The sequence below is a fragment of the Cherax quadricarinatus genome, chromosome 50, assembly GCF_038502225.1.
Source record: "Cherax quadricarinatus isolate ZL_2023a chromosome 50, ASM3850222v1, whole genome shotgun sequence".
Classification (NCBI taxonomy): Eukaryota; Metazoa; Arthropoda; class Malacostraca; order Decapoda; family Parastacidae; genus Cherax; species Cherax quadricarinatus.
In genome coordinates this window covers 25,390,838-25,418,635 of record NC_091341.1, presented here as the reverse complement: position 1 = coordinate 25,418,635, position 27,798 = coordinate 25,390,838, and the positions used below count along the sequence as shown (strand labels likewise).

General features: G+C 45.9%; 1 protein-coding gene across 4 annotated transcripts in view; it reads left to right on the top strand.

Moving 5' to 3' along the window:
• The window catches only part of LOC128695272 (protein tincar-like), a 382,958-nt gene that overhangs the window by 279,237 nt on the left and 75,923 nt on the right, over nt 1–27,798 (top strand). For all 4 annotated transcript variants that reach the window (XR_011393371.1, XR_011393370.1, XR_011393369.1 and 1 more), the window contains exons 2-7: nt 6,332–6,500; nt 8,198–8,479; nt 21,696–21,803; nt 23,308–23,485; nt 26,977–27,082; nt 27,478–27,696. Coding sequence is in view for 1 of the 4 variants with exons in the window: in XM_070095591.1 (XP_069951692.1) it covers nt 6,332–6,500; nt 8,198–8,479; nt 21,696–21,803; nt 23,308–23,485; nt 26,977–27,082; nt 27,478–27,696 (1,062 nt within the window). In the remaining 3 variants the exon portion in view is untranslated. The remainder of the gene's footprint in view (nt 1–6,331; nt 6,501–8,197; nt 8,480–21,695; nt 21,804–23,307; nt 23,486–26,976; nt 27,083–27,477; nt 27,697–27,798) is intronic.

Sequence of the window (27,798 nt, the reverse complement as noted above, 5' to 3'; positions counted from 1 at the left end):
GGAACCGGTCACTGATGGAACCGGTCACTGATGGAACCGGTCACTGATGGAACCGGTCACTGATGGAACCGGTCACTGATGGAACCGGTCACTGATGGAACCGGTCACTGATGGAACCGGTCACTGATGGAACCGGTCACTGATGGAACCGGTCACTGATGGAACCGGTCACTGATGGAACCGGTCACTGATGGAACCGGTCACTGATGGAACCGGTCACTGATGGAACCGGTCACTGATGGAACCGGTCACTGATGGAACCGGTCACTGATGGAACCGGTCACTGATGGAACCGGTCACTGATGGAACCGGTCACTGATGGAACCGGTCACTGAGGAAACCGGTCACTGAGGGAACCGGTCACTGAGGGAACCAGTCACTGATGGAACCGGTCACTGAAACAAAAAAGTTTACCACACTGAGGCAGACTGAGATCAACGGACTTCTCAGATTTTTTCAGTAATTGACAACATGCTAATAGTGGTGGTAGTTGTGGTAGAAGATTGTCGTGGAAGGTTGTGGTAGGTACTGACAGGAGGTTGCGGTAGGAGATTGCGGTAGAAGATTGTGGTAGAAGGTTGTGGTAGAAGGTTGTGGTAGGTACTGACTGGAGATTGTGGTAGAAGGTTGTGGTAGGTACTAACAGGAGATTGTGGTAGGAGATTGTGGTAGGAGATTGTGGTAGAAGGCTGTGGTAGGAGGTTATGGTATTAGATTGCGGTAGAAGGTTGTGATAGAAGGTTGTCGTAGGAGGTTATGGTAGGTACTGACAGGAGGTTGTGGTAGGAGACTGTGGTAGGAGGTTGTGGTAGGAGATTGTGGTAGGAGATTGTGGTAGAAGGTTGTGGTAGAAGGTTGTCGTAGGAGGTTGTAGTAGAAGGTTGTGGTAGAAGGCTGTGGTATGAGGTTGTGGTAGAAGGGTGTGGTAGGAGGTTGTGGTAGGAGATTGTGGTAGAAGGTTGTGGTAGGAGATTGTGGTAGGAGGTTGTGGTAGAAGATTGTGGTAGGAGGTTGTGGTAGGAGATTGTGGTAGGAGGTTGTGGTAGAAGATTGTGGTAGGAGGTTGTGGTAGGAGGTTTTGGTAGGAGGTTGTGGTAGGAGATTGTGGTAGAAGGTTGTGGTAGGAGATTGTGGTAGAAGGTTGTCGTAGGAGGTTGTGGTAGAAGGCTGTGGTATGAGGTTGTGGTAGAAGGCTGTGGTATGAGGTTGTGGTAGAAGGTTGTGGTAGAAGGCTGTGGTATGAGGTTGTGGTAGGAGGTTGTGGTATGGTATATTTTCACCGTTTCCATGGTGGCTGCGGCCGGTAGGGAGAGGAGGGTGGGGAGAGAGCCTTCTGCTTCACCATCCTTGTCTCGGGCAACATGATAATACACGATAGTCCTTAATTTAGAGATAGAAACAGTTCTGCTCAGCAGACACTCAGTGTGGCTCTCAGTTCGAGACTAGAGTACAAGGCGAGATACCAAGCCAGGATGATGCCAGAGTACAAGGCTTCAGCCAGGATGATGCCAGAGTACAAGGCTTCAGCCAGGATGATGCCAGAGTACAAGGCTTCAGCCAGGATGATGCCAGAGTACAAGGCTTCAGCCAGGATGATGCTACAGTCCGAGGCTCCACTCAGCCAGGCTGTAATTTGCCTGTCCGGGCAGCTCAGGTGTTCCCGTGACGCCAGGCTTCTCGCAATTGTTTCCTGCTCAGGAGAGAATTAATGCCTTGACGACATTGCAGTGCAACAGTGAATGTTGCAGTGTTGAGGAGGCTGTGTAGGGTGCATCTGTGAATGTTGCAGTGTTGAGGAGGCTGTGTGGAGTGCGTCTGTGAATGTTGCAGTGTTGAGGAGGCTGTACAGAGTGCGTCTGTGAATGTTGCAGTGTTGAGAAGGCTGTGTGGAGTGCGTCTGTGAATGTTGCAGTGTTGAGGAGGCTGTACAGAGTGCGTCTGTGAATGTTGCAGTGTTGAGAAGGCTGTGTGGAGTGCGTCTGTGAATGTTGCAGTGTTGAGGAGGCTGTGTGGAGTGCGTCTGTGAATTTTGCAGTATTGAGGAGGCTGTGTGGAGTGCGTCTGTGAACGTTGCAGTGTGGAGTAAGCTGTGTGGAGTGCGTCTGTGAATGTTGCATTGTGGAGGAGGCTGCGTAGAGTACGTCTGTGAATGTTGCAGTGTGGAGGAAGCTGTGTGGAGTGCGTCTGTGAATGTTGCAGTGTGAAAGAGGCTGTGTAGGGTGCATCTGTGAATGTTGCAGTGTTGAGGCTGTGTAGAGTGCATCTGTGAATGTTGCAGTGTTGAGGAGGCTGTGTGGAGTGCGTCTGTGAATGTTGCAGTGTGAAGGAGGCTGTGTATGGGGCGTCTGTGAATGTTGCAGTGTTGAGGAGGCTGTGTATGGGGCGTCTGTGAATGTTGCAGTGTTGAGGAGGCTGTGTGGAGTGCGTCTGTGAATGTTGCAGTGTGAAGGAGGCTGTGTATGGGGCGTCTGTGAATGTTGCAGTGTTGAGGAGGCTGTGTAGGGTGCATCTGTGAATGTTGCAGTGTTGAGGAGGCTGTGTATGGGGCGTCTGTGAATGTTGCAGTGTTGAGGAGGCCGTGTAGGGTGCATCTGTGAATGTTGCAGTGTTGAGGAGGCTGTGTATGGGGCGTCTGTGAATGTTGCAGTGTTGAGGAGGCTGTGTGGAGTGCGTCTGTGAATGTTGCAGTGTGAAGGAGGCTGTGTATGGGGCGTCTGTGAATGTTGCAGTGTTGAGGAGGCTGTGTGGAGTGCGTCTGTGAATGTTGCAGTGTGAAGGAGGCTGTGTATGGGGCGTCTGTGAATGTTGCAGTGTTGAGGAGGCTGTGTGAAGTGCGTCTGTGAATGTTGTAGTATTGAGGAGGCTGTGTGGAGTCCGTCTGTGAATGTTGCAGTGTTGAGGAGGCTGTGTGGAGTGCATCTGTGAATGTTGCAGTGTTGAGGCTGTGTAGGGTGCATCTGTGAATGTTGCAGTGTTGAGGAGGCTGTGTAGGGTGCATCTGTGAATGTTGCAGTGTTGAGGAGGCTGCGTGGAGTGCATCTGTGAATGTTGCAGTGTGGAGGAGGCTGTGTAGGGTGCATCTGTGAATGTTGCAGTGTGGAGGAGGCTGTGTGGAGTGCATCTGTGAATGTTGCAGTGTGGAGGAGGCTGTGTAGGGTGCATCTGTGAATGTTGCAGTGTTGAGGAGGCCGTGTAGGGTGCATCTGTGAATGCTGCAGTGTTGAGGAGGCTGTGTAGGGTGCATCTGTGAATGTTGCAGTGTTGAGGAGGCTGTGTAGGGTGCATCTGTGAATGTTGCAGTGTTGAGGAGGCTGTGTAGGGTGCATCTGTGAATGTTGCAGTGTTGAGGAGGCTGTGTAGGGTGCATCTGTGAATGTTGCAGTGTTGAGGAGACTGTGTAGGGTGCATCTGTGAATGTTGCAGTGTTGAGGAGGCTGTGTAGGGTGCATCTGTGAATGTTGCAGTGTTGAGGCTGTGTAGGGTGCATCTGTGAATGTTGCAGTGTTGAGGAGGCTAGAAAATTGAAAACTGGGAAGGAGTGTTAACAAACTCTTAATATTCAGCAGAAAGTTTGAGGAACTTAAGAGTGACAGATCTCACCATCAAGGATCACAACAGTGTCACTGTCACAGCCTCCAGGAAAATGATAGGCTGGATAACTAGAAGCTTCCAAACAAGAGATGCCAAGCCAGTGATGATACTCTTCAAGTCACTAGTTCTCTCAAGGCTGGAACCCTGCTATACACTATCACTGGTAAGGCTAGAGAAATCGTAGATTCAGAGAATGTACAGAAACCTTTCATTACTTACACGAAGTCAGTTAAACACCTAAATTATTGGGGACATAAGCAAGAAAAATGTATCATAAGTCACATGTGGCAAATTCTAGCAGGACTGGTCCTAAATCAGGGGAGCATTGAGTTTGCTAAGAGATAACTTAGTTAGTGTAAAGGGTCCAAGGCTCTTCAACACGCTCCCTTCATATATAAGGGGACTTGCCAATAGACTTCTCCTGGAGTCCTGGTCTGGGTCCGGGGCGCCGGGGCGGTGACCCTGGAAATCATTTTCAGGCAATATTTGAGTACTGGGATCACCGTGGTCCCCCAAGTGAACACTGGGACCACCGTGGTCCCCCAGGTGAACACTGGGACCACCGTGGTCCCCAAGTGAACACTGGGACCACCGTGGTCCCCCAAGTGAACACTGGGACCACCGTGGTCCCCCAAGTGAACACTGGGACCACCGTGGTCCCCCAAGTGAACACTGGGACCACCGTGGTCCCCCAAGTGAACACTGGGACCACCGTGGTCCCCCAAGTGAACACTGGGACCACCGTGGTCCCCCAAGTGAACACTGGGACCACCGTGGTCCCCCAAGTGAACACTGGGACCACCGTGGTCCCCCAAGTGAACACTGGGACCACCGTGGTCCCCCAAGTGAACACTGGGGCCACCGTGGTCCCCCAAGTGAACACTGGGGCCACCGTGGTCCCCCAAGTGAACACTGGGGCCACCGTGGTCCCCCAAGTGAACACTGGGGCCACCGTGGTCCCCCAAGTGAACACTGGGGCCACCGTGGTCCCCCAAGTGAACACTGGGGCCACCGTGGTCCCCCAAGTGAACACTGGGGCCACCGTGGTCCCCCAAGTGAACACTGGGGCCACCGTGGTCCCCCAAGTGAACACTGGGGCCACCGTGGTCCCCCAAGTGAACACTGGGGCCACCGTGGTCCCCCAAGTGAACACTGGGGCCACCGTGGTCCCCCAAGTGAACACTGGGGCCACCGTGGTCCCCCAAGTGAACACTGGGGCCACCGTGGTCCCCCAAGTGAACACTGGGGCCACCGTGGTCCCCCAAGTGAACACTGGGGCCACCGTGGTCCCCCAAGTGAACACTGGGGCCACCGTGGTCCCCCAAGTGAACACTGGGGCCACCGTGGTCCCCCAAGTGAACACTGGGACCACCGTGGTCCCCCAAGTGAACACTGGGACCACCGTGGTCCCCCAAGTGAACACTGGGACCACCGTGGTCCCCCAAGTGAACACTGGGACCACCGTGGTCCCCCAAGTGAACACTGGGACCACCGTGGTCCCCCAAGTGAACACTGGGACCACCGTGGTCCCCCAAGTGAACACTGGGACCACCGTGGTCCCCCAAGTGAACACTGGGACCACCGGGGTCCCCCAAGCGAACACTGGGACCACCGTGGTCCCCCAAGCGAACACTGGGACCACCGTGGTCCCCCAAGAGAACACTGGGACCACCGTGGTCCCCCAAGCGAACACTGGGACCACCGTGGTCCCCCAAGCGAACACTGGGACCACCGTGGTCCCCCAAGTGAACACTGGGACCACCGTGGTCCCCCAAGTGAACACTGGGACCACCGTGGTCCCACAAGCGAACACTGGGACCACCGTGGTCCCACAAGCGAACACTGGGACCACCGTGGTCCCCCAAGTGAACACTGGGACCACCGTGGTCCCCCAAGTGAACACTGGGACCACCGTGGTCCCCCAAGTGAACACTGGGACCACCGTGGTCCCCCAAGTGAACACTGGGACCACCGTGGTCCCCCAAGTGAACACTGGGACCACCGTGGTCCCCCAAGTGAACACTGGGACCACCGTGGTCCCACAAGTGAACACTGGGACCACCGTGGTCCCACAAGTGAACACTGGGACCACCGTGGTCCCACAAGTGAACACTGGGACCACCGTGGTCCCACAAGTGAACACTGGCAACACAGTGAACATTTCCTTTCATATTACTGTTCAGATTTTTCTCACAAACTATCTCAGTATAATTCTGTCATTCTTCACTCGTCTCTAGTTTGAGAAAATATTCTTTCTTGGGGGACTTTGATAAAACCTTTTCTTCCAAAACGACTAAGGAAATCTTCTCCCTGGATTGTATACGTTATATTGTGTAATAGTTTTGTGTGTATTCATCTATTTGTACTCGCCTATTTATGGTTGCAGGGGTCGATTCATAGCTCCTGGCCCCGCCGTTTTTGTAACCTACTAACCAAACATTAACCAACATTCTTAACCAGCTATATTAACACAACACCTCTCTCTCTCTCTCTCTCTCTCTCTCTCTCTCTCTCTCTCTCTCTCTCTCTCTCTCTCTCTCTCTCTCTCTCTCTCTCTCTCTCTCTGAGATACACCTCTCCAGCCCACCGCTCATCTCTCGTCTCCCTGGGAGAGAGACACCTCCCCAACCCACACTCATCTCCCTGGGAGAGACACCTCCCCAGCCTGCCACTCATCTCTCATCTCCCTGAGAGACACCTTCCCAGCTCACCACTCATCTCTCGTCTCTCTCACTTACAGAGATGCTGTGACTGTCACTTGAACAGTCTGGGCAGCCTGGGTTACTGTGTGGTCACCCTGGGTCTTTCAACCTACATCATCGCTACAGAGGTACAACAGTTTATCAAGTACTTTGAACTACCCTGGCCAGACCACAGCATGCCGTACCTTGAACTCAATGTTCATATTGGTGAGTCTACTTCCTGTATCTGCTGGGTAGATGGTATGGTAGGTAGATATGTAAGGTAGCTGCTACCCTACATCTGCCTACTGTATATTTTACTGTACGGTTCCCTAGAGAAAAATAGTTCTTCAGCTAGTCTTCAAACTGGGATGACAGGAAGATGATAATTCATGTCCTGTGGGGGACGGTTTGAAAGAAATTTTTGCCTCCATGATTTCACTGATTTTCACTGAGTGATTGACGCACATCTTGCCAGTATATAGAGTAATAACCAAGAGAGTAAGTTACAGAAGGCAGTAATGTAGTGGTCAGGATGGTGTGGCGTTACTGTCTGGTTGTGTGTAGACAGACACTCGTAGGTGACAGTAATGTAGTGGTCAGGATGGTGTGGCGTTACTGTCTGGTTGTGTGTAGACACACTCGTAGATGACAGTAATGTAGTGGTCAGGATGGTGTGGCGTTACTGTCTGGTTGTGTGTAGACAGACACTCGTAGGTGACAGTAATGTAGTGGTCAGGATGGTGTGGCGTTACTGTCTGGTTGTGTGTAGACACACTCGTAGATGACAGTAATGTAGTGGTCAGGATGGTGTGGCGTTACTGTCTGGTTGTGTGTAGACACACTCGTAGATGACAGTAATGTAGTGGTCAGGATGGTGTGGCGTTACTGTCTGGTTGTGTGTAGACACACTCGTAGATGACAGTAATGTAGTGGTCAGGATGGTGTGGCGTTACTGTCTGGTTGTGTGTAGACACACTCGTAGATGACAGTAATGTAGTGGTCAGGATGGTGTGGCGTTACTGTCTGGTTGTGTGTAGACACACTCGTAGATGACAGTAATGTAGTGGTCAGGATGGTGTGGCGTTACTGTCTGGTTGTGTGTAGACACACTCGTAGGTGACAGTAATGTAGTGGTCAGGATGGTGTGGCGTTACTGTCTGGTTGTGTGTAGACACACTCGTAGATGACAGTAATGTAGTGGTCAGGATGGTGTGGCGTTACTGTCTGGTTGTGTGTAGACACACTCGTAGATGACAGTAATGTAGTGGTCAGGATGGTGTGGCGTTACTGTCTGGTTGTGTGTAGACACACTCGTAGGTGACAGTAATGTAGTGGTCAGGATGGTGTGGCGTTACTGTCTGGTTGTGTGTAGACACACTCGTAGATGACAGTAATGTAGTGGTCAGGATGGTGTGGCGTTACTGTCTGGTTGTGTGTAGACACACTCGTAGATGACAGTAATGTAGTGGTCAGGATGGTGTGGCGTTACTGTCTGGTTGTGTGTAGACAGACATTCGTAGATGAGGAACTGGCTTTTAGCTAGGCAGCGTTCCGCTCTGTGTAGGACTTTAGCAAGTCATGTCTTGATAAAGCTCTACACAGTGAAATATGGCTTGATAAAGCTCTACACAGTGAAATATGGCTTGATAAAGCTCTACACAGAGTGAAACAACTTCACACAACTCTGTACAGAGCCAAACATGACATTTTCACATTAAAAACATTTCTTTTGCCTCTTAGACTGTCAGTGAAGATTATGAGCCTAAGAGGCTATGTTGGCTGACATTAGCACCTGACGAAGGTAGGTGCTAATGTCAGCCAACAAACACTTAGTCAATGAAGGTAAATAAGCCTTGAGGCCTGGCCTTTCACCATAGTCCTTCGTCAGGTGCTGATGTCTCCTTCCCTCCCTCCTGCCGTAGGTCTGGTCGGTGCGGCTGCCGTTCTCCTGTTCTTCTTCTTCGGCGCTGCCGTCTTCAAGATCGGCAACCATGCCAACGATGGCTACCGCCTGGGCGTGCAGGACGGGGCGTGCTCGCGCGACCCCCCTCCCGTGCCCGGTGCCGCGGGGGGTGTGGTGCGGGGGGCGTGGGTTCACGGGGGGCCCACCGCCCCCTTCATACACCTGCTGGTGGCCCACCTGCTCATCATGGCCAGACTTATTATGGAAGCAGCGGCCACCAAGGCGTCCTTCCTGCCTGAGAGTTAGTATCATTATTATAATTATTATTATTAATATGGAATATTCATGTTAGGCAAGAGTTAAATGCACCTTATTTTTGATAAAAACATCATCTATACATACATATATATATATATATATATAATATATATATATATATATATATATATATATAATGTATATATATACCCCTTCTCCTGTAGACATTTACTAAAAAAGAGAAGAAGAAAAACTTTATAAAACTGGGATGCTTGAATGTGCGTGGATGTAGTGCGGATGACAAGAAACAGATGATTGCTGATGCTATGAATGAAAGGAAGTTGGATGTCCTGGCTCTAAGCGAAACAAAGCTGAAGGGGGTAGGGGAGTTTCGGTGGGGGGAAATAAATGGGATTAAATCTGGAGTATCTGAGAGAGTTAGAGCCAAGGAAGGGGTAGCAGTAATGTTGAAGGATCAGTTATGGAAGGAGAAAAGAGAATATGAATGTGTAAATTCAAGAATTATGTGGATTAAAGTAAAGGTTGGATGCGAAAAGTGGGTGATAATAAGCGTGTATGCACCTGGAGAAGAGAGGAATGTAGAGGAGAGAGAGAGAGATTTTGGGAGATGTTAAGTGAATGTATAGGAGCCTTTGAACCAAGTGAGAGAGTAATTGTGGTAGGGGACCTGAATGCTAAAGTAGGAGAAACTTTTAGAAAGGGTGTGGTAGGTAAGTTTGGGGTGCCAGGTGTAAATGATAATGGGAGCCCTTTGATTGAACTTTGTATAGAAAGAGGTTTAGTTATAGGTAATACATATTTTAAGAAAAAGAGGATAAATAAGTATACAAGATATGATGTAGGGCGAAATGACAGTACTTTGTTGGATTATGTATTGGTAGATAAAAGACTGTTGAGTAGACTTCAGGATGTACATGTTTATAGAGGGGCCACAGATATATCAGATCACTTTCTAGTTGTAGCTACACAGAGTAAAAGGTAGATGGGATACAAGGAGAATAGAAGCATCAGGGAAGAGAGAGGTGAAGGTTTATAAACTAAAAGAGGAGGCAGTTAGGGTAAGATATAAACAGCTATTGGAGGATAGATGGGCTAATGAGAGCATAGGCAATGGGGTCGAGGAGGTATGGGGTAGGTTTAAAAATGTAGTGTTAGTGTTCAGCAGAAGTTTGTGGTTACAGGAAAGTGGGAGCGGGAGGGAAGAGGAGCGATTGGTGGAATGATGATGTAAAGAGAGTAGTAAGGGAGAAAAAGTTAGCATATGAGAAGTTTTTACAAAGTAGAAGTTATGCAAGGAGGGAAGAGTATATGGAGAAAAAGAGAGAGGTTAAGAGAGTGGTGAAGCAATGTAAAAAGAGAGCAAATGAGAGAGTGGGTGAGATGTTATCAACAAATTTTGTTGAAAATAAAAAGTTTTGGAGTGAGATTAACAAGTTAAGGAAGCCTAGAGAACAAATGGATTTCAGTTAAAAATAGGAGAGGAGAGTTATTAAATGGAGAGTTAGAGGTATTGGGAAGATGGAGGGAATATTTTGAGGAATTGTTAAATGTTGATGAAGATAGGGAAGCTGTGATTTCGTGTATAGGGCAAGGAGGAATAACATCTTGTAGGAGTGAGGAAGAGCCAGTTGGCATGACAGTGATGGAGTGAATGATGGTGAAAGTTTTTCTTTTTCGGCCACCCTGCCTTGGTGGGAATCGGTGTGATAAATATATATATTATATATATATATATATATATATATATATATATATATATATATATATATATATATATATATATATATATATATATATATATATATGGCATTCAAATCCACTGCTAGCAGTACACTATCCCACATCCCTAAAGCAGCTCGCCCATATGCAGCAGGGAAATTCACAGACCTTCTTAAGCGGGTGAATGGAGGTTCCACCAACTTAGAAGCCCGAGGCACCATCCAAGCATGGCGCAACCTTCTCTTGTTCGGCAATGTCTGTCTTGCAGTTCCTGAAAGACGAGGCAAACTGCTAACCACGTCAGTTATCAAGGCAGTGCGCAACTACCCAAGAACGGATAACTGTGTCCCTCTGCCCCATCATCGCAGGAATCAAAGAGGCAGACCCAAGAAAAGTCCTACTGAGAACGAGAAAATTTGCGCACAGGTTAGCAAAAAAATTGAGGAAGGTAACACAGTGGGAGCAATAAGAATAATTACAAGTGACGACACTGTAGCCCCCAAGGATGAGACCACGGCCCAAGCACTAAGAGACAAGCACCCAACCAGGGACACCACAGCCATCAACGACAACCCTGAGGAAGACCCTATCACTGAACAATTAATTTTGCCAGAATCGGAAGTCTATAAGGCGATCGTGTCATTTCCAGCAGGATCTGCAGGAGGTTACACTGGAATTCGACCTCAACACCTCAAAGAGATGGTAAATCCAGTACTCGGTGAATCTGCATCAATTCTTCTCACCGAGTTAACAACTTTCGTCAACAATTGCCAGGCTGGGCGAATCCCAGAAGAAATTAAACCTTTCTTTTTTGGAGCCTCACTATGTGCTTTGAAGAAGAGGGATGGGGGAATCAGACCCATTGCAGTTGGAAACACTCTTCGCCGTCTTGTTGCCAAAGCAGCAGTGAGAAACATTCGCCTAGAAGCTGCCACTTTACTCCAGCCACACCAACTGGGCTTTGGGGTCTCTCAAGGCAGTGAAGCTGCAGCTCATGCGGCAAGGGCCTACATCAGGGACCTACCAGAAGACAAGGCCATAGTCAAACTTGATTTTAGAAATGCCTTTAATATGGTGAGGAGAGATGCTGTTTTGCCAGCTGTTCGGGTTCGGTTCCCCAGTCTCTTTCCCTTCATTTCAGCCGGCTACAGCAAACCCTCAATTCTTTTGTTTGGAGAACATGAAATTCAATCATCAGAGGGTGTTCAGCAGGGTGACCCACTTGCTCCACTTCTCTTCTGCTTGGCAGTAAGAGAACTAACTTCCAGCCTACGCAGTGAGCTCAATATCTGGTACCTGGATGACGGCACTCTGGCAGGTACTGAAGAGTCCCTCGTGGGGGACCTACAACTGGTGAAAACACAGGGAGAAGGCTTGGGACTCATCCTCAATCCCTCTAAGTGTGAAATCATCACAGCGAACCAGGAAATAATCAATGCTGTGCGAAGAATCCTCCCGGAAATCTCAACTACAACTCTGTCCAACAGTACCCTCTTGGGGGCACCGCTGGGTCACCAGGCCATCGATACTGTCCTCAGGGACAAATTGAATGACCTTATGAGAATGGAGGAGAGAATAAGCGATCTTGATGCCCATGATGCTCTGCATCTCCTCACAAGATGTCTTACTATGCCAAGACTCACTTACTTCTTGAGGTGTGCACCCTCTTTTGACAACCCAACACTCGACGAATATGACGCACACCTGAGATCAACTTTTAAGAAGGCACTGAACCTGTCACTAGAGGATGAACAATGGGATCAGGCAACCCTCCCAGTGCGACTGGGAGGTATAGGGGTGCGTAAAGCAACGCATGTTGCTTTACCTGCTTTTCTGTCTTCGTGTTTGGCTTCCAGTGCATTAGTCAAGAAGATAGTGCCCGAACGCTTGAGAGACTTGGTAGGAGCTCAAGACCCCAGGTTTACTGAAGCAGCAATTCGGTGGGACACCCTTACAGACTCCTCCAGTAGACCAGCTCCTCCCAAACAGCACAAACAGTCCCACTGGGACAAACCGATCATGGAAAAAATCGCCAACACAATGCTCTCCAATGCTTCAGGAAAGAACAAAGCTCGTCTCCTGGCAGTGAAGGCACCACACTCAGGAGATTTCCTGTTGGCTGTTCCCAATTCCTCCCTGGGCACCCGTCTCGACCCACAGGCCATTCGGGTTGGTGTTGCTCTTCGCCTAGCCGCCCCCATCCTCACCGAACATTGGTGTATTTGCGGCAGGGCGACAGCTGATCAATTCGGACTCCATGGTCTCGTGTGCCACACAGCAGAAGGGAAGTATGCCAGACATGAGGAGATCAATGACATAATAAAGAGGAGCCTCGCCACAGCCCGTTGCCCAGCTCAACGGGAACCCCAAGTACAGAGGTCTGATGGAAGTCAAAAGCGTCCTGATGGAGCAACTATGCAACCCTGGAAGGATGGAAAGCAGATTGCCTGGGACTACACCTGTGCTGCCACATTGGCAGACACCTACTTGCCATACTCTGTAGTGGAAGGGGGTGGAGCTGCCAGCCACAGGGAGACCCAGAAGATCCGAAAATATGAAGACCTTCCCTCTTGCTATAACTTCATTCCAATAGGGTCGGAGACCCTTGGAGCATGGGGCAAGTGTGCTCTAAAGTTCCTCAAGGAGCTGGGTGAAAAGCTCATCATAGAAACCAAGGACCACAGGGCGACCAGCTTCCTCTTTCAGAGACTCAGTGTTGCGATCCAAAGAGGAAATGCCTGCAGCATTCTGGGCACGCGGCCCACCGCAGGGGAGCTGGACGAAGTATTCGAGATGTAGCTCTGAGTTACCTATGTTGTTTTACTTTGTATCATATTTTTGTGAATGTTTCGTCAATGTATTTTGTCTTTAAATAAAATATATATACATAATATAGGGGGTGGTAGGAGAAAATTCTCAAACAGCTTCAGGGAGAATCTTGAGTTTTCCCTGAAGCAAGTTTATTCTTTTCTCTGAGGATGAGGGTCCCCATCACAGTTCTAGAGGTGGTACCTCCCTATATTTATATATATATATATATATATATATATATATATATATATATATATATATATATATATATATATATATATATATATAATTGAGTGGGCCTGGACCATGGTGTGGTCCTGGATACAGTACCAACCTCACCATGGTGTGGTCCGGGATACAGTACCAACCTCACCATGGTATAGTCCGGGATACAGTACCAACCTCACCATGGTGTGGTCCGGGATACAGTACCAGCCTCACCATGGTGTGGTCCGGGATACAGTACCAACCTCACCATGGTGTGGTCCGGGATACAGTACCAGCCTCACCATGGTGTGGTCCGGGATACAGTACCAACCTCACCATGGTATAGTCCGGGATACAGTACCAACCTCACCATGGTGTGGTCCGGGATACAGTACCAGCCTCACCATGGTGTGGTCCGGGATACAGTACCAACCTCACCATGGTGTGGTCCGGGATACAGTACCAGCCTCACCATGGTGTGGTCCGGGATATAGTACCAACCTCACCATGGTGTGGTCCGGGATACAGTACCAACCTCACCATGGTGTGGTCCGGGATACAGTACCAACCTCACCATGGTGTAGTCAGGGATACAGTACCAACCTCACCTTTGTGTGGTCCGGGATACAATACCAACCTCACCATGGTGTGGTCCGGGATACAGTACCAACCTCACCATGGTGTGGTCCGGGATACAGTACCAACCTCACCATGGTGTAGTCCGGGATACAGTACCAACCTCACCATGGTGTGGTCAGGGATACAGTACCAGCCTCACCATGGTGTGGTCCGGGATACAGTACCAACCTCACCATGGTGTGGTCCGGGATACAGTACCAACCTCACCATGGTGTGGTCCGGGATACAGTACCAACCTCACCATGGTGTGGTCCGGGATACAGTACCAACCTCACCATGGTGTGGTCCGGGATACAGTACCAACCTCACCATGGTGTGGTCCGGGATACAGTACCAACCTCACCATGGTGTAGTCCGGGATACAGTACCAACCTCACCATGGTGTGGTCCGGGATACAGTACCAACCTCACCATGGTGTAGTCCGGGATACAGTACCAACCTCACCATGGTGTAGTCAGGGATACAGTACCAACCTCACCATGGTGTGGTCCGGGATACAGTACCAACCTCACCATGGTGTGGTCCGGGATACAGTACCAACCTCACCATGGTGTAGTCCGGGATACAGTACCAACCTCACCATGGTGTGGTCCGGGATACAGTACCAACCTCACCATGGTGTAGTCCGGGATACAGTACCAACCTCACCATGGTGTGGTCTTTGACGATACTTTTTTAACTAGTTTCTGGCATTTAAAATAAATTAAAGTTTGTATTTATAAAACGTAAATGTAATAACGTCGAATATAACATTCAAAATATATTACGTAATTCAATGTCGAATTTGCATACGAGGTTATTAATCGTTCTATTGAGAAGCAACGTTAGTTGTGTTGTAGCTGTGACCATAATTTTTAAGGCGGTGGAGGGGTAAGCCAGTGGAAGGACTCGGTCAGATGACCATAAACTCCGTCTGTGGGTCATGTGACAGACACGGGTCAGGAAATATTTGTCCTGTCTCCTGACTATAGAAACAATGTAAATAATTCGTCGGATAAATACCTTGCGGTGTATATATCTCTGTGTTTATAAGTTGAGAATTTACTACACTCAGTGTTCTAGGGCTCCAGGTATTCTTGATGTGTGGTGAACAGGTTACAAGGCAACCTGAGTGATCCTTGTGTAGTAGATAGGCTTCAAACCTTATTAAGTAACCTTTGACAGTATATACACTGAAAGCTATATACCTCTCTGTGTATACACTTTCAGTTTGCTCTAATCGCTTTCTAAGGTATTAAAATATTCTTGACCAGTTGTGAACAGGATAGCCTTAATGACCCTCGTGTAGTAGATGGGCTTAAAACCCCATTTATCTAACTTAATAAAGATATTAATTTGACTTTAATAAAGAAAGTGAGGTTATTGCGAATTAGCAACGTCAGGGTAATGGAATATTGCTTGTGTTGTACCGAATATTACCCACATTAAATTTAACGACCCAAAGCGCCAATTGTGCCGCTAACTGCCCAACTACATGACCCTGATGGGCTGCTTCCCTCCAGGATAACAGGATAACCAACTTTAAGTAACTTTAGGCGAAATATTAAGTTAGGGTAAGTTGCCCCTGGATGTGAAGTTGAGACGATTCTTGAATGATAGAGTTAGAGAGAAACAGAGAGAGACAGAGGAACAGAGAGACGCAGAAACATACACAAGACAGAGAGGTTTAAATATACACAGAGAGAGATATTATATAATACATATATAACCAAATCATTAATGTATCAAAAAATCATCTATTTTGTTAATTTAAAATCTAAGATAGATAGACTAACTTATGACTTAAAACTAAGAAAATAGAAAACACTGAAGATTGTACGAAGGATAGTAAGTTAAACACAACTATACAACAGAGAATTCAACCCCATTAACTAAGTCAGTACTAATTAGTGGGCACTCTCTCTCTCTCTCTCTCTCTCTCTCTCTCTCTCTCTCTCTCTCTCTCTCTCTCTCTCTCTCTCTCTCTCTCTCTCTCTCTCTGTCTTTCACTCTCTCTCTCTCTGTCTTTCACTCTCTTGGCTATATTCTCAGTGTTGTTAGTGGGATCAGATCGTCTTTAGGTAATTTTTCAGTCTTTCAGTTTATATTAAGATATGAATGTCTGCTTATTTTACAGGCACTCGTGAACCTCTTCTTATGAGTTGGAATCCCATAAATGAGTTGTAGCTCGAATTAGTTTAGTGTGTGACCTTTCTCACCTCAAACAATTCCCAGTAGGTATTAAGTTTGAGTGAAAAAAAAAAATCTTAATTTGCAACTTTTCAGATTTTAAATGTTTCTTAATTATTGAATATTTTATATAATTATATATTTTATATAATTATATTTTTCATTGAAAACATTTTAAAATACTTTTAATATTTTTGTAAATTATTTTTTTCATAAGTTAGGAAGTTTGAAATATAATTATTTAGTTTTATATTTTTGAAATGTATATTTACATAATGTTAAAAAAATATTTTCAAATAAAATAGTTTTCCCGTAAATATTTTTGTTTTGTGTTGCTAAGTCTACGGGAAATGTTTGTCATGTTTTATTTACTGTTTCGTGTGTGTATTGTGTGTATTGTGTGTATTGTGTGTGTGTGTGTATTGTGTGTGTATTGTGTGTGTGTATTGTGTGTGTATTGTGTGTGTGTGTGTATTGTGTGGGTGTGTGTATTGTGTGTGTGTGTGTGTGTGTGTATTGTGTGTATTGTGTGTGTGTGTGTGTATTGTGTGTGTATTGTGTGTATTGTGTGTGTGTGTGTGTGTGTGTGTATACACAGTTGTGGTTGTGGGTGTCGATTCACAGCTCCTGGTCCCGTGTAGGTGTGTATGTCCTTGAACTTCTGCAAGACTTTTAATGAAGAAAAAGTTCTGTATTTAGGCTCTTATTTCCTTGTCCAAAAATACCAGACGAAGTATCGGTCAGGATGTACAGCTGTCAGGATGTACAGTTGTCAGGATGTACAGTTGTCAGGATGTACAGTTGTCAGGATGTACAGTTGTCAGGATGTACAGTTGTCAGGATGTACAGCTGTCAGGATGTACAGCTGTCAGGATGTACAGTTGTCAGGATGTACAGTTGTCAGGATGTACAGTTGTCAGGATGTACAGTTGTCAGGATGTACAGTTGTCAGGATGTACAGTTGTCAGGATGTACAGTTGTCAGGATGTACAGTTGTCAGGATGTACAGTTGTCAGGATGTACAGTTGTCAGGATGTACAGTTGTCAGGATGTACAGTTGTCAGGATGTACAGCTGTCAGGATGTACAGCTGTCAGGATGTACAGCTGTCAGGATGTACAGCTGTCAGGATGTACAGTTGTCAGGATGTACAGCTGTCAGGATGTACAGTTGTCAGGATGTACAGCTGTCAGGATGTACAGCTGTCAGGATGTACAGCTGTCAGGATGTACAGCTGTCAGGATGTACAACTGTCAGGTTGTACATCTGTCAGGATGCACAGTTGTCAGGATGCACAGTTGTCAGGATGTACAGTTGTCAGGATGTACAACTGTCAGGTTGTACATCTGTCAGGATGTACAGTTGTCAGGATGTACAACTGTCAGGTTGTACATCTGTCGGGATGTACAGTTGTCAGGATGTACAGTTGTCAGGATGTACAGTTGTCAGGATGTACAGTTGTCAGGATGTACAGTTGTCAGGATGTACAGTTGTCAGGATGTACAGTTGTCAGGATGTACAGCTGTCAGGATGTACAGTTGTCAGGATGTACAGTTGTCAGGATGTACAGTTGTCAGGATGTACAGTTGTCAGGATGTACAGTTGTCAGGATGTACAGTTGTCAGGATGTACAGTTGTCAGGATGTACAGTTGTCAGGATGTACAGTTGTCAGGATGTACAGCTGTCAGGATGTACAGCTGTCAGGATGTACAGTTGTCAGGATGTACAGTTGTCAGGATGTACAGTTGTCAGGATGTACAGCTGTCAGGATGTACAGCTGTCAGGATGTACAGCTGTCAGGATGTACAGTTGTCAGGATGTACAGTTGTCAGGATGTACAGCTGTCAGGATGTACAACTGTCAGGTTGTACATCTGTCAGGATGTACAGCTGTCAGGATGTACAGTTGTCAGGATGTACAGCTGTCAGGATGTACAGCTGTCAGGATGTACAGTTGTCAGGATGTACAGTTGTCAGGATGTACAGTTGTCAGGATGTACAGCTGTCAGGATGTACAGCTGTCAGGATGTACAGCTGTCAGGATGTACAGCTGTCAGGATGTACAGTTGTCAGGATGTACAGCTGTCAGGATGTACAGCTGTCAGGATGTACAGCTGTCAGGATGTACAGTTGTCAGGATGTACAGCTGTCAGGATGTACAGCTGTCAGGATGTACAGCTGGCTTTAACCCTCAGACTGTCAAGCTTCCCATGTAATACTGTGGTAGATACAGTATTGACTGAGGTAGATACAATGCTCAGTGAGGTACAGTACTAAGACAATACTGACAGGTAGACAGTACTAGGGTAGATAATATTGATAGGAAGACAGTAAGGTAGACGATACTGACCGGTAGACAGTACTAAGGTAGACAATACTGACGATCAAAATTTTCACGTCTACCTCCTCTCATTTCCATTTTTTCTCTTCTCTCCCTTTCACCGTTTCCCCACCCCACTTCTTTACTTCTCTTCCCCCTTTTTTTGCATACTTTATTGTAATGTAAAATTTTACTGCACACTTCCACCATGAAAAACCTCAAAAAAATAAAAGTCACATTTAATATCAGCGGGAAATGGAGCATTTGGGAGCGTTTGAAATCAGCCATTAGCATTTGAATGCTGCATTTTTATTAGACGTGTCTACATATGTCTAATCTCTCGCCTGAAATCCATTGAAATCGCTATTTTTTTTTTTTTATGGAGACGAGGAAACGTGATTGAATGAATACATAAGTTACCCATCAATTATTATAAAATGTTGAATGTTTTTAATGTTGATATGATGTTTTTATGTTTTGTTCTTGTTGAATGTTATTTTGTAAATGTTTAGTATTATTTGTTTCGTGATTTTAGGTGGTATTTTAATGATAATGTTAAATTTAAAATTTTCTTCCAGAAACTGAAGTTCAGTAAGTGTGAACATAATATTTCTGTAGTAATAAAGAACAGAAATATTATTATTAATAGTAGTATTAGCATTATAAGTGTTATTATTTCTGTTCGTTTATTATTATTATTAGTAGTAGTAATAGCAATAGTATTAGTATAGTTAATAATTATTACTAAACAAGTGCAATTACATCAACAATCAACACAGGTGAGCGCAAAAAACAATAATAATACTGAGAAAACAGTAATAGAAGCCACAGTAAGATAAAAAATAAATATATTACCCAAAACAAAATGAAAATATTTATTAAAATTCTTTTTCTTCAGTTTCCCATAACTTAAGGTTTTTATTCCGTGAAATAAAATTAAGCTTGTGAAAAAATGATACGTAATTATACATTAAAAATTAATTGTTTTTCCTAGTGGTGCATAGAAGCACATTAAATTTTTATTTTGTGTTTTAATGACATTTTAATTTAATTTATCGCTGTGAATGTTAATTAATTGTCTTTTACGTCTGGCAACGGCTAACAAAACTCGGGGAATACTGTCGTACCGCTTGTTTATCATGGGTGTTCTTGTTTGATATATTAAATATTTCCTATCATTATTGTTGGATATTTCCTCCTATATATTTTAACATTCCTTCATTCTCCATCATTATCCCTCCCTTCCCCTCTCTCAGGGTGAAAAATAAACATGACACAAGTTGGCCTCATTTTTTTTTTCTCTCTCTCTCTCTCTCTCTCTCTCTCTCTCTCTCTCTCTCTCTCTCTCTCTCTCTCTCTCTCTCTACTCACACACACACACACACACACACACACACACACACACACACACACACACACACACACACACACACAGAAAGTCTCGACAGAATAACAAATTATTTTTTGAGTGATATTATATCTCGCCTTGACTGTCAACAAAGCATTAGCCTCGCCTTGACTGTCAACAAAGCATTAGTCTCGCCTTGACTGTCAACAAAGCATTAGTCTCGCCTTGACTGTCAACAAAGCATTAGTCTCGCCTTGACTGCCAACAAAGCATTAGCCTCGCCTTGACTGTCAACAAAGCATTAGTCTCGCCTTGACTGTCAACAAAGCATTAGTCTCGCCTTGACTGTCAACAAAGCATTAGTCTCGCCTTGACTGTCAACAAAGCATTAGTCTCGCCTTGACTGTCAACAAAGCATTAGTCTCGTCTTGACTGTCATATTTGCTTATTATGTGGTCAGCAAAATCAGGAAGACAGGAGAGATGGGAATAAGAAAATCAAGGTAAAGAATGCACTAGATGAGGGTGACAGATAGAGAGAATGAGATAAAAGAAAGCCAAAGAGAAAGAGGGAAAAAATGAAAGACAAAGAGAGAGGGAGGGAATGAGAGCCAACAAAGAGTAAGATAGAGATAAAAGGGGAAATGCATTGGGAGAGGAGCCCAGTGAGAGACGCGGAACATACACGGTCAGAAATACGAGAAAAATACGTGAAAAATGAGAGAGAGAGAGAGAGAGAGAGGGGGGGGGGGAGGGAGAGGAGAAGCCTCGCTCTGACAAAAATGAAAATAAAAGAGCAATGAGTGTCCTGTGTATCATGTGTCAGGAGGCGGCAGCAGCCAGGCTGACACTTGTGTCATAATACATAGAGACACATGGGTGATGGCGGGCAGTGTGCCAGTGGTGCTGTGCTCAGCGTACTGTGCGGACGGAGCACTCCCTCGCCTGCTAACACTGACAGATTGACAGGCTAATAGACTGACTGCTGGAAATTGAAGGGGTAACTCAGTGGAGGGGATGACTGTGTGGCTGACAGAGGTAGCAGGATATATTAAACTGTATTTAAAGTCATTAGAGTAATTAGATATTCTGGAAGGGGGAATTTTAAAAAAACTGCCTCGGATTTTTCTTTTTTGTCCCTCCAATTTTTCAATTATATTTCGTTCATGACTCGAGAATCCCTCATCCAATTGCCTGATTTTTTTATTCAACACTTAAGTACGGTTACGAGGACCAGATTCTAGGGACAATAATCACGTTCACTTTCCCTATGACCTAAGTTGTTGAACCTATTTCCATCATCCTGGAATGGCTGAGATAACTTCCAATATCCTCAGCAGTGGAGCTTCAAACGTTCACAATAGATGCCTGAAAACTCAACAGAGACGGAGAGTGAAATTCTAATGTATAGGTGTACATGTGACAATTTTATATGTAAAAAAGTGTGACGATTTTATCAACATTAATTAAATTAATCAATAATTTTCAGTTTACATCTTCTGAACGCCTTCAGTATTTAATGACTGATGCATCTTAGTGCCAGGATATTTATCTATTAATGTGTTTGTGTATTTTAGCATACTGGCCTTTGTGATCTCTTTGAAGGATTTAAATGATATTTAGGCTGTGTATGTCCCATTTTTTCATTATTTTTCGTGATGGCATATGGATATTGATTTACATATGAAGACGTGGGAATGTCTCTTCTGATTCTCTTCAAATATTCATTGCATTACCAACTTATGCCGCTTTCTGCACTATTCCAATCACGTACATTGAGGAGCAGGGAAATGAGGCTATGAAATAAGGGAATACCTTCCTCTGATTACAGAACGACATAGTTAACACAGGTCTCAGGTATTAGCTGCAGTTAGCAACAGTAGTTACTAATTTCAGGTATCCCCAGGTACTAGCTATGGACCCCCCTCAGGTGCTAGCTACAGGGGCTCCCCTCAGGTACTAACTAGAGGTGGCCCCTCAGGTACTAACCACTAGTGCAGGTATTTAACTGTAGGTTCTGCTGCAGGTACAGTATGGTGGTCAGAGTTGTCTCGCGTGCTACCACAGAAAGAGAGATTGGAGATGTTCGACTCCCTGGCTGCTCTTGTTGGTACCACAGCACCTCCTTCCCCTGGTACGTACCGTGTACCTTTCCACGTACCTCTCTACCCACCGCACCTCCTTCCCCTTGTACATACCGTGTACCCTTCCACGTACCTCTCTACCCTTTTTCACCATTCACACATCTTTCTACAGCTTACCATTCGCCCTTTTCTAACCCCCTTTGTATGCAAATTTATTCGTTTTAAAACCCTTCACGTTATTTTGTCCGTTTAATTGCTCCTTGTGCGTTATTTTAGTTTATTACCTCCCTGTACGTCATTTTGTGAGTGTAATACCTCCTTTGTACGTTAGTTTTTAAGTGTAATACCTCCTTGTACGTCATTTTATGAGTTCAGTACCTCCCTCATACGTACGTCATGTTATGAGTGTAATACCTCCCTTGTACGTCATTTTACAAGGGTAATACCTCCTTTTACGTCATTTTATACGTCACCGTCGCTGTTAAATTCTTTTACCTCTTTTGCACTGCTGTGTGTCCCAGTATACTGAAAGTTAACATGTTACACTCATGCTGTAGAGCGATGCTTAATCGGGACAACATTCCGATTTCTGCAGAGCTTCAAGTGATGACGACCTCATGAAGCTCTATACTGAGCGAAACGTCATGCCAGTGAAAGCTTCACACTTGTCTTCAACACTCCGTTTCCCACATAACATCTGGATCCTTGTACACTACTGTACCCTCCATCGTACAGAGGTACAGGGCGGCACATGCCCAACGCAGTGACCAAATGTGGAGCCCATTTGGGTATGATGTTCTCGCCCTTTGGTAAATAAATTAAAGTATCATGAAAGAAAACTGTAAATGACCCTCTCAGTCTATAACCCCAAGATACCTTACACTAAATTTTGTAAATTAGCCTAAAAGAGGCTAACCATCTTGTAAATAAACCTGTATATGATCTGACAATCCTATGAAAGCCGCGGCTGCCTTAACGAGTTTGTAAATTAGCGTAAAAGAGCCTAACCATCTTGTAAATAAACTTGTAAATGATCTAATGACCTTATTAAGGTTACCGTCGCCTTAATGAGTTTGTAAATTAGCTGAAGCAGGTGAGAGGCTGCTTAAATTACCAGCCTTAATTACCTTTCAAGTCTCTAGAGTTATTGTTAATTAAGATGGTGGCTCTTGATGCTGCCGAAGGGCTCTTGATGCGAGGGAATTTGGAGGTGATTTGGAGTGATTTTAATTTCCCCCCTACGGACTTAGAGCTTCCCCTATGGTTTTAAGAATATGTTAATGGTCGTTATTAAGGCGATTTATCATTAATTTTTCTTCCTTACTTCCCTCCTTCCCTCCCTCTTTTCCTATACCGTATTTCCCTCCCTCCCTCCCTTCTCCTGTTCTTTCTACTTCATTCTACCTCCCTCCCTTCCCCTCTTCCTTCTTCTTCACCTTACCTCCCTCTCTCCCTCAATCTAATCCCTCCTTCTCATCGTCTATCTGACCCTATCCTTCCCTCTCTTTGTCTAATCCCTCCCTACCCTACCTTCCCTCCCTCTCTCATCAACAGGACCCGTTGCGTCACGGTACGAGGCCTCGTCGTCAGTGACGCTGCAGTCGTCGGAGGCGACGCAGGAGGAGGCGGAGGAGGAGGAGGATGACGTGTGGCATGTCGGAGAGATACCCTGGGGTCCATTCTCACCCCACTTCCTAAACTACCTCCTGGCTCACCTTGTTTACGCTGCCAGGTGAGTGCTGAGACAGAGAGACATATATATATATATATATATATATATATATATATATATATATATATATATATATATATATATATATATATATATATATATATATATATATACACAGACAGAGGCTGGTAGAATGAATCAAATGAGAATACGAGAAAGGGAGTTATATCCATTTTTTTATACCAAGCTAACTGAGCCAACTGATCAAAGCTGGCGCAGCAAGAGACATAGAGCTGACAGAGCAGGGGAGATAAAGCTGCAGGAGAGATAAAGCTTTAAAGTTTCCTCCTCAGACTTGAGATAACAAGATGTTTTTCCTCAAATTCCATTATTTCTGTAGTATAAAAGTTTGTCTCGCTAATCTCTCTGACAGTGCTGTGTTGATGCTGTGTTGATGCTGTGTGTGCTGTGTTGATGCTGTGTGTGCTGTGTTGATGCTGTGTGTGCTGTGTTGATGCTGTGTGTGCTGTGTTGATGCTGTGTGTGCTGTGTTGATGCTGTGTGTGCTGTGTTGATGCTGTGTGTGCTGTGTTGATGCTGTGTGTGCTGTGTTGATGCTGTGTGTCAGTGCTGTGTTGATACTGTGTCAGTGCTGTGTTGATGCTGTGTGTCACTGCTGTGTTGATGCTGTGTCAGTGCTGTGTTGATGCTGTGTCAGTGCTGTGTTGATGCTGTGTGTCACTGCTGTGTTGATGCTGTGTGTCAGTGCTGTGTTGATGCTGTGTGTCAGTGCTGTGTGTCAGTGCTGTGTTGATGCTGTGTGTCAGTGCTGTGTTGATGCTGTGTGTCAGTGCTGTGTTGATGCTGTGTGTCAGTGCTGTGTTGATACTGTGTCACTGCTGTGTTGATGCTGTGTCAGTGCTGTGTTGATGCTGTGTGTTGATGCTGTGTGTCAGTGCTGGGTTGTGTATCAGTGCTGTGTTGATGCTGTGTGTCAGTGCTGTTGATGCTGTGTCTCAGTGCTGTGTTGATGCTGTGTCTCAGTGCTGTGTTGATACTGTGTCAGTGCTGTGTTGATGCTGTGTCTCAGTGCTGTGTTGATGCTATGTGTCAGTGCTGTGTTGATGCTGTGTGTCAGTGCTGTGTTGATGCTGTGTGTCAGTGCTGTGTTGATGCTGTGTGTCAGTGCTGTGTTGATGCTGTGTGTCAGTGCTGTGTTGATGCTGTGTGTCAGTGCTGTGTTGATGCTGTGTGTCAGTGCTGTGTTTATGCTGTGTGTCAGTGCTGTGTTTATGCTGTGTGTCAGTGCTGTGTTTATGCTGTGTCAGTGCTGTGTTTATGCTGTGTCACTGCTGTGTTGGTCTGTCTCAGTACTGTGTTGGTCTGTGTCAGTGCTGTGTTAATGTGTGTCAGTGCTGTGTTTATGCTGTGTCAGTGCTGTGTTTATGCTGTGTGTCAGTGCTGTGTTGATGCTCTGTCTCAGTACTGTGTTGATGGTCTGTGTCAGTGTTGTGTTAATGCGTGTCAGTGCTGTGTTGATGCTGTGTCAGTGCTGTGTTGATGGTCTGTCAGTGCTGTTGATGGTCAGTGTCAGTGCTGTGTTGATGGTCAGTGTCACTGCTGTGTTGGTCAGTGTCACTGCTGTGCTGATGGTCAGTGTCAGTGCTGTGTTGATCAGTGTCAGTGCTGTGTTGGTCAGTGTCAGTGCTGTGTTGATGGTCAGTGTCAGTGCTGTGTTGATGGTCAGTGTCAGTGCTGTGTTGATGGTCAGTGTCACTGCTGTGTTGGTCAGTGTCACTGCTGTGCTGATGGTCAGTGTCAGTGCTGTGTTGATCAGTGTCAGTGCTGTGTTGGTCAGTGTCAGTGCTGTGTTGATGGTCAGTGTCAGTGCTGTGTTGATGGTCAGTGTCAGTGCTGTGTTGATGGTCAGTGTCAGTGCTGTGTTGATCAGTGTCAGTGCTGTGTTGGTCAGTGTCAGTGCTGTGTTGATGGTCCGTGTCAGTGCTGTGTTGATGGTCAGTGTCAGTGCTGTGTTGATGGTCAGTGTCAGTGCTGTGTTGATGGTCAGTGTCAGTGCTGTGTTGATGGTCAGTGTCAGTGCTGTGTTGATCAGTGTCAGTGCTGTGTTGGTCAGTGTCAGTGCTGTGTTGATGGTCCGTGTCAGTGCTGTGTTGATGGTCAGTGTCAGTGCTGTGTTGATGGTCCGTGTCAGTGCTGTGTTGATGGTCCGTGTCAGTGCTGTGTTGATGGTCAGTGTCAGTGCTGTGTTGATGGTCAGTGTCAGTGCTGTGTTGATGGTCCGTGTCACTGCTGTGCTGATGGTCAGTGTCAGTGCTGTGTTGATGGTCAGTGTCAGTGCTGTGCTGATGGTCAGTGTCAGTGCTGTGTTGATGGTCAGTGTCAGTGCTGTGTTGATGGTCAGTGTCACTGCTGTGCTGATGGTCAGTGTCAGTGCTGTGTTGATGGTCAGTGTCACTGCTGTGCTGATGGTCAGTGTCAGTGCTGTGTTGATGGTCCGTGTCAGTGCTGTGCTGATGGTCCGTGTCAGTGCTGTGTTGATGGTCAGTGTCACTGCTGTGCTGATGGTCAGTGTCACTGCTGTGCTGATGGTCAGTGTCAGTGCTGTGTTGATGGTCCGTGTCAGTGCTGTGTTGATGGTCAGTGTCAGTGCTGTGCTGATGGTCAGTGTCAGTGCTGTGTTGATGGTCAGTGTCACTGCTGTGCTGATGGTCAGTGTCAGTGCTGTGTTGATGGTCCGTGTCAGTGCTGTGCTGATGGTCAGTGTCAGTGCTGTGTTGATGGTCAGTGTCACTGCTGTGCTGATGGTCAGTGTCAGTGCTGTGTTGATGGTCAGTGTCAGTGCTGTGTTGAGAGCTCTGGTGGAAGAACAAAATTAAATAAATGACGAAATTATAATAAACTTCAGCCAGGCAAATAAAATGTTGGTCAGAGATGTTCGCTCGCCGGGCAAGATGTTCGCTCGCCGGGCAAGATGTTCGCTCGCCGGGCAAGATGTTCGCTCGCCGGGCAAGATGTTCGCTCAAGACAGTTAAGCCAATTTTCATATGAAAAAGAGTAGCAGAGGGAGGGGGATGCAGTCATATTTTCCTTTGTCTTCAAAAATAATCGAACTGACCTTTTCTATCAATGTGTTCAGATAATCTTCCTGCTGACACCTGAACATTATGCACATGTTAGTACTCTATGATACAGTTTAGTTCAGCCGTCTCTTGTGAACATAACATTGATGTTAATACTACTGTGTGTTGTCAGTGTTGTTGAAGAGCTGCCTTTATCCTTAATGTCAGTGTACTCTTATGTCTCCATTATTCTTCATCCCCCACTCCTTGTGTTCCTGGAGTCACCTACTCCTCCTCCTACCTTTCTTTCTCTTGCTGCTGCTGGGATTTGAGTTGACGGATGTCATCTGCAAACAGCACTCACTAGTTTAGGTTCCTGAGAGGCTTTTGGTAAAATGATGATGATGATGATGATGATTGATGATGATTGATGATGATGATGATCTAATACTACTACTGCTCCTGCCACAGGTACGCTGGAGTCTTCTGGGGTACGAACAAGGGCCTCGGCTTCGTCTTCTTCGGCCAGCTGCTGCTCAATGTCGCCCACAACATCTTCGCTATGACTGGCTTCCAGGCGAGTAACACACGCTACCACCAGACTCATTGGTATTCTGGCGGAGATATTGGCACTAACATTGGTGTCACTGGTGCCAACGTTGGTATCACTGGTGCCAACATTGGTGTCACTGGTGCCAACGTTGGTGTCACTGGTGCCAACATTGGTGTCACTGGTGCCAACATTGGTATCTCTGGTACCAATACTCCAACGCTAATGTGTCTGGAAAGTTATTTTTTACTTTCAACTCAAATTTTTGTTTCTTTCTGCCAGAGTTTGAGTTTAATGGAGTTTTTTTTTAACCAGAAGTTTTCTTTTTACATAATAAATCTTGGTCAGTACCAGACTTTACCACTGTGTGTGTGTGCGCGTGTGTATATTTATTCCTCTCTGACCCTCTGATCCTTACACAGGTACTGTACAAGGTACACGTTGTGGGTGCTGAACACGTGTTGCCCGTGTTCGAGGGGTTCCTGCTTCCACTGCCCGTGTGCGTGGCCGTGTTCAGCTTGTCGCAGACTCTGGTCCTCGCCTCTGGTTCCGTCCTCTACTTCTACGGTCTACTGAAGTTCAACGCCTTCCTCAACGCTGAGAAGGAGAAGTACCACATCCTCAGCAAGCACGGACACCAGGTGGGTAGGTGGAGAGCTGAGTTAGTAGGTACTGTAGGTGTACATTAGGTCCCAGGGATGTACATGGGTTGTTTTACCTGTTTAGTATCATCTGAGTATCTC